This window comes from Triticum aestivum, chromosome 2A (assembly GCF_018294505.1).
Source record: "Triticum aestivum cultivar Chinese Spring chromosome 2A, IWGSC CS RefSeq v2.1, whole genome shotgun sequence".
NCBI lineage: Eukaryota > Viridiplantae > Streptophyta > Magnoliopsida > Poales > Poaceae > Triticum > Triticum aestivum.
The window spans coordinates 245,389,415-245,396,535 of NC_057797.1; the positions used below are offsets into that span (position 1 = coordinate 245,389,415).

Here is a 7,121-nt window from a genome sequence, read left to right on the forward strand (position 1 = left end):
GTCAACAAGTGCAGAGTGGTTTCTATACGGCGTAGGTCGCCGGCTATCAACAAAGTGCGCACCCCCCTCGAGCACTAGATTTTCCATGGGCCGGCCCATCGAACTCGGGATTCACCCCAACCGGTTTTGGGAAGGTTCTAGGACCTTCCCTGAACCAGTTTTTCTCATTTCCTTTTTTCTCTTGTTTTTTCTTTCTTCTTCTTTTGTTCCTTTTTCTATTTTCCATTCATTTTTTCTTTTATTTTTTGTTCTTCCTTTCCCTTTTCCTTTTTTTGTTTACTTGTTCACCATTTTTTTTGTGAATTTTCTTTTCAAATCCATGAACATTTTTTTGTTCATTGAACTCAAAAAAATGTTCATTTGAATTTAAATTTTGTTCATCGAGTTCAAAATGTGTAAATCAGGATTTTAAAAATGTTCATAAAAATTCAAATTTTGTTCATAAATTTCAAAATGTGCATCATTTTAAAAAATGTTCATCAAAATCGAAGTTTGTTAATTGATTTTTAAAAAACTCATCAAATTTAAATTTTATTCATCATTTAAAAAATGTTCATCAAATTCGAAATTTGTTCATCAATTTAAAAAAACCCATCATATTTCAAAACAATTCATCCATGTGTTTTCAACTTTTTCTCATCTAACTAATAAAATGTTCATCATATTCAAAACAATTTCACCATAATGTTTAAAAATGTTCGGTAAATTCAATTTTTTTCATAAATATCCAAATTCAATAGCCTTTTTTTTTGAAATAACGAACATTTTTTGAAATCATGAACAATTTTCCAAATTCGTAAACATTATTCGAATTCTGGGACATTTTCTGGCTTGACAAGCTTTTTTAAAATTCACATTATTTTTTGAATCTGAAAAGTTTTCGAATTCCCTAATTATTTAAGAAAAAAATGAAACAAGACAATAGGGGGCTTTCCCGCTGCCGCTTATGGGCCGACCCAAAATGGGCGCGCGGGGGCAGCCAGGGGTGCGCGCGTCCACTCCGTGGCACGTGCTGCACCATATAGGAGGCCCCCACGTGCAGTGCCTCGTTACTAGTCCTTTAAAACTCCAAGCTCCCAAGGAATACACCGATGTGAGCACTCCAGGTGAGAGGGCTTCCTTGAGCGCTCTGGACTACCACATGTCAGACGGAAGGCGCGATGTCTCTCGGCTGGGACTAGACGGCTGGACCCCTCGTGTCGTTCGCGTATGACTTTGTGTCTTCGTGCCGATTTCGCGGCCCCAGCACACATGAAAAGATAATGAAAATGCGGTTTGGGGAAGCGAGACAACTGCGTTTGTGAGCTCCCATGGACGAAGGAAAATCCGGTGACTCTACATCAGACGAAGGAAATCATGTGCTACCCCGACCCCTTCGCCGCCGGTGCAGCCGCCGCGATCGCTCTTTCGCCTCCTTGCCAACACAGTATGGAGAGGAGGCGCTCGGGGAGAGATCCTTGATTTTGTTGCGTCGGCGGTCATGGGCGGAGCAAGATGAGCTCCACAATTCTCCCTCTAATCCTCTCTTGCTCGCCAAAGTTCCCCCACGGTCGTTTCATCCCCCCCCCCCAATCGAATCACCACACTGCTTCCTGAGGGTCGAGATTCACACTCCTGCATCTATGAGTGCTCGAGGCGCCATCGAGGCCACCACTGCCGCCTGCGAGTGCGACGACGAGGAGGATCTTCGGGTGGAGTTTGGCAGCGGGGAGGAGCCGGCGCTTCCGCTGTCGCATTTCATTGCTGATTCATAGGACCTGCAGGTTAGGTCACTGTAACGAGTATGTCTTATTGAGCTCTTAGGTCGAAGTTATATTTGAAAGGAAATAGTTTCCGTGCACAAATAATGTGCCGCGACGTTTTGCTAGGCCCAGGTGCCACGGAGATAAGCCTATTTCCTGGCCCATGAAAGCACACTGGACCCCTGACGGCCGACCATTCCAGAACCCTAGCCCATCCGACGGCCACCACGCGCCCATCTCCTCGATATAAGACCGCTCTCCCCGCATCTTCGAAACCCTAAGTCACCACACACTCCCGTTTCCCGCCGCCTCCGCCCTCTGCCGCCGCAGCCGCAGCCATGGGTGAGCCCTTCCGTCTACCAGCTCCTCTCTCCCCCGCAATCTCGCCTGTTTGCCTTCTCCCACGTATTATCGCGCACTCGTTGTGATGGATTCGTCGTGGCAGGCGCGTACAAGTTCGTGTCGGAGCTATGGAGGAGGAAGCAGTCCGACGTGATGAGGTTCGTGCAGCGCGTGCGTTGCTGGGAGTACAGGCAGCAGCCCGCCATCGTCCGCATCACCAGGCCCACCCGCCCCGACAGGGCACGCCGTCTCGGCTTCAAGGCCAAACAGGTTTGGTTTATCTCTTAGATCCGATCCTCTCTTATGTTCCTTCTACGATGCCATGGCTGGGCGTGAAAAAAATCATGCTGGCTATGTTTGTGATTGCTGTCTTATGTATATAGTTTTCTGCGTATGTATTTTTTTGTTCGTTGTGCGTGGAAAATGTACCTTTTTCTGTCTCGTCGAAGCATGGTTTAGTTTTAGTTGATGCAAGTTATATGCCATTCTTCTGCAATAATAAACGGCAGTTTGTCTTGGAACGGATCTGACTTTACAACCGTGATGCCCTGATCACATGTTTGTATGTTTTAACAGCTTTCCTTAATTGCACATTAACGGCAGTTTGTCTTGGAACGGATCTGACTTTACAACTGTGATGCCCTGATCACATGTTTGTATGTTTTAACAGCTTTCCTTAATTGTACACGTGTTTCTGAGAAGTAATTTGGACCATGTCATTCAGTCTATTGTTCCTGAAACTTGTGTGGCGCTGACATGGTTTACTCTAAACATTTAGATCCTGTTTCTATGTGATTTGTACACACTCAAGTATGTTCGCATATACGCCGTAAGTTGCTTGAGTTTATACTAACTCGTGAAGGCATTAGATATTACGAGTACCATTTGGTTAAATTGCTCCATAGTTTGTTTCCTCTGAATTTTAGTCCAATAACAGATGTTTGTCTCTTTAATTCTTATTATTGCTTTGCAGTCTTTTCTCCATGTTATAATTGCTTGGTGTTTTCCCTTAGCTGACTACCTATGTTTCTTGTTTCCAGGGTTATGTGATCTACCGTATCCGTGTGAGACGTGGTGGCAGGAAGCGCCCAGTGCCCAAGGGTATTGTTTATGGCAAGCCCAAGCACCAGGGTATTACCCAACTCAAGTTCCAGAGGAACAAGAGGTCTGTTGCTGAGGAAAGAGCTGGGCGCAGGCTTGGTGGTCTTCGTGTCCTCAACTCCTACTGGGTGAATGAGGTATAGCATTTGTTCATTTGCTGAAATTTGTTGAAATGACTGAGAATTATTATTCTCACCTTATCAATTTCTCTCCTTTTCCATTTCTTGTGATGTAGGACTCCACCTACAAGTACTTTGAGGTCATCCTTGTTGATGTTGCTCACAGCGCTGTCCGCAACGATCCAAGGATCAACTGGCTCTGCAAGCCTGTGCACAAGCACCGTGAGCTGCGTGGTCTCACCTCTGCAGGAAAGAAATTCCGTGGTCTGCGTGGCAAGGGTCACCGCCACCACAAGAACAGGCCCTCAAGGAGAGCCACCTGGAAGAGGAACCAGACCGTCTCCCTCCGCCGCTACCGTTAAGCTTACGTGGTGTTATGTCCTGTGGAACCTGTCCTATGCTGTCCTATGCTGGAGTCTTTTCCACCGTCAAATTTTGCTACCTTTCTGTGGCTGAACGTCCAGGCATGCCTGTTGAACTATTTGCTATGTGCCTGTGTTATGTGAAATTTGAATGATTTAAGTAGTCCTTGATGTGTGCTGATTATTGTTTTAAATGCTTTGATGTTTTTTGATGTCCTTTTCTTAAGTTATCGGTGTGCATATATTATGGCTCCATAAAATGTCAAAATTTGAAGCTCTGCTTATGTATCCTTTTTGGTTTTTTCATGAGCCTTTTGTTACCCATCAAATCGGGAAATACTTCTTTCGTCCTTCAAAGAGTGTATTTTCAACTTTCTTGAGAAGTCAATTTTTTTCATATTTGACTGTATTTATATAATAATATATCAATATTTATGCCGTCAAATTAGTAGCGTTTGGTAATGATATAATATTTTCATTATATACCTATTTGATTTCATAAATATTGATATATTTTTGCACAAACATATTAAACTTTTAAATAATTTTACTCTTTAACAAAGTTGGAGATACACTTTTTTAAGGACGGAGAGCATCTAATCTCTCCTCCTGATTTTAAATGAAGGGTGGTACGTATCATTCATGGGTCAGACCTGATCTGATAGATTTTTTTTTCCAATAGAGGAATAGCCACTGGCAACGTCTTTCAGACATAGACGATGAGCGGGAAGGTGGAGGCGTGATACTCTTGGGGTTTTGTGATTCTTGTCGCTTCTCACAAATAAAGCTTATAGTGGAGGTCGGTTAGTGGCATAAAAATGATGTAATTGTTAGTAAAATTTAATAATGATGAAAAAATTCACAAATTTACAATGTAATAACTAAACTGATACTCCTTAAGGTCTAATACATTTTTTGAGGTTAACTTAGATCAAATGTTAAAGCAACAATATATGACATGCAACTTACACAAAGCACACCGTCAAATTCGTATGTGAAAGAAGATTTTAATGATATAATTTTTACATTAATTATTAATCTTGTCAATAGTCAAAAATCGTTTTGAAAAACGCATTAGGCCTAGATGGAAGGAGAGAGTAGAAGATATAATACACGAAAATACACACATAAATGAGTCGTGCAACCAAGTTAATTCTTTTCGGTGAGCAGCGTACAATAAAGGAAAAAAAATGCAATTCGGCTCTCGGGTCACACATGCCTCGTTATTTGAGCCTTGCCTGGTGGCGCGCCTGCCACGTGCGGAGGCGGCAGCCCCTGCCGCCATTGGACCAGGCGCCGCGTAACAAATTTTCGGCCGAGTGCGGGAGCTGAAACGGAACGGGAGATAGGAGGTGGCCCCTGTCGCCTTAGGGAGCGGTGACACCTTCTTTTTGGCCTGACAGATGACTAGACAGCGCACGACACCTCTTCTGCATATATAAAATCTTCCTCTAATAATAAACGATTGCTTCTGGTCGTCCGTCGTCGCCGTTTTTGCAAAAACGCCCCTGTATTTCTTTGAATTCAACCCGCGGTCCTTTTTAAAGTGGAAAAAACGTTTCGACCCAGATCCAGCCCGCCGAGGCCTGAGTGCCGCCGCTCCCGTACGCCACCACCACCAGCGCCCGCAGAGCGCCCGACCCTCCTCCTCCCCGGCCTCCCTCGCGCATCGTCCGACAATCGGCGCCGGCGACTCCCAGGTCACGCCGCCGCTCCCCTTCCTTCTCTCTCTCTCTCTCTTTCTCTCTCTCTCTCTAATCTCCTTTTCTCTCCTTCTCTCCAGGAGCTCAGCGCCAGCGCCAATGCCCAGTCCTCGAGCTCACCCTGGAGGTTCGAACGCCGCCACGGGACCTCCACCTGCCAGATCCGGCGCCTCCCTCCCGGACCCGCGCGCCCTCCACCTCCTCTACCCGATCCGGCGCCGCCCAATCCGCCGCGACCTCCACCATGGCGCCCGCCGAGATCCTGCGCATCCTCTCCGTCGACGCGCCGTCGTCGCATGAGGACTTGGACGCCTGGCTCGCTGACACCTCCCCCAAATCCTACAGGAGGTTCAGGTACAACATCTACTTGATTAATTTCTGAATTCCACTTCTTTTTTGTGCATGTATATGCAATTGAGGGAGACTCTTATTGATGATCTTGTGTGCCAATCTTACATGGATAGTTTGAATGTGTGATACGTTGTGTGATCCAGCGACAAAATTCAGTTAGTGCTGCTATGTATCAGTCAAGGGAATGGTATGGAGAAGAGAGAATGAGGACAATACAAAGTGAGTGGGAGAGCGTGAGTGATTAATGAATGGGTATAGGCTTTGTACTATGACACACAGTACATTGTACAAATAAGGAAGTGGGTAGTGTGCTACCTTTGTTGTGAAAAGGGAAGATTTCTTTCCTGACTCATGTAGTACCAGTACTGGTGGATCGATGATCTAAGGATCATATGAATGATTAATGGAGGATAACATATTATTGTTGTAGAGGTGTCGACAACTGCAGTATTTGAATCTAAACATGTGATACATGAAAGAGCTATTTTGAGTTAGATTATTATTTGGTTTTGGGTATAGAGTAATTATTTCGGTACATGGCTTATGTCTCAGTATGTACTATGTAGCTTAGTCCCAGCAAAAGTGTGAAACCTTGTGTATTTGTTCTGCAATCCTGGTAATGATTTTTTGCAGATGTAATAATGCAGGTGAATTTGGGCTTGCCGAAATATAGGTGTGTGTTGTGTGCTGCAGCAGGTTTGGATGCGGCAATCAAGACCATGGCTCGGCTTGGGGAGCATCAAGCATCGACTGATGTGAGGAGGCCAAGGTGAGCTTCTCCGATCCAATCCCAATCTGATTCAGGAGAGCATATTCTTAAGGTTGTCATTGCACTTTCTGGATAGGTTAAACTATTGATAAGTTCAAATTCTGACTAGGACAACAAAGCCTCATGGGCCAGAGTATTCAGGAGGACACCAATCCATCCAAACCCATGGTGTTTGAGGCAGCTTGAAAGAAGGTTTGCTGCAGGGAAGAGATAGAAAGAGCGAAATAGAGAAGGCAGGGACGTGATCTGTTGTAGGTATGAAGTGAAGTAATCCTTCCATTCCTGTTGTTTGTTTTCGCAACTCTGTTTTGCACAACTCTGTTTGCAGTGCGTGCAGTAACTGATCGATTGCGTTTTGAGGGTTTTAGGTGTTGAATATGACCGGACCATTAAAATAAAAGTTGTATATATCTTTTCAAGACCTTTCGAACGAATATTTATTTGCAATTTTTCGTCAGATTTCCTAGGAGATATGCCTATCTGAAGTTACTATTAGTCTTCGTCAGACTGCAGTTTCAGGCATGACTTCCTATTTTGCGCGGCGTTTTAAAGTAACTTCAAGGCTGAATCTGTCCATGGGTCTATGGATGTATTTTCAGTATTTGGTTTGAAATTTCCAAGGATAATTTATT

At 44.4% G+C, this 7,121-nt stretch overlaps 1 protein-coding gene across 1 annotated transcript; it reads left to right on the forward strand.

The window, feature by feature from the left end:
• The first annotated feature begins 1,946 nt into the window (after positions 1 to 1,946).
• LOC123188481 (60S ribosomal protein L15-2) lies at positions 1,947 to 3,829 on the forward strand. The gene is made up of 4 exons (XM_044600625.1): positions 1,947 to 2,084; positions 2,188 to 2,354; positions 3,125 to 3,322; positions 3,421 to 3,829. Exons 1-4 carry the CDS (start codon positions 2,081 to 2,083, stop codon positions 3,664 to 3,666), a joined length of 615 nt encoding a protein of 204 aa, XP_044456560.1. The 5' UTR covers positions 1,947 to 2,080; the 3' UTR covers positions 3,667 to 3,829.
• Positions 3,830 to 7,121: the final 3,292 nt, after the last annotated feature.

What these genes read in the sequence shown, in the direction of transcription:
- LOC123188481 (XM_044600625.1), top strand. An exon ending in TCGGCTTCAAGGCCAAACAG is followed by an intron (nt 2,355 to 3,124) that starts GTTTGGTTTATC and finishes TCTTGTTTCCAG; the next exon opens with GGTTATGTGATCTACCGTAT. An exon ending in ACTCCTACTGGGTGAATGAG is followed by an intron (nt 3,323 to 3,420) that starts GTATAGCATTTG and finishes CTTGTGATGTAG; the next exon opens with GACTCCACCTACAAGTACTT.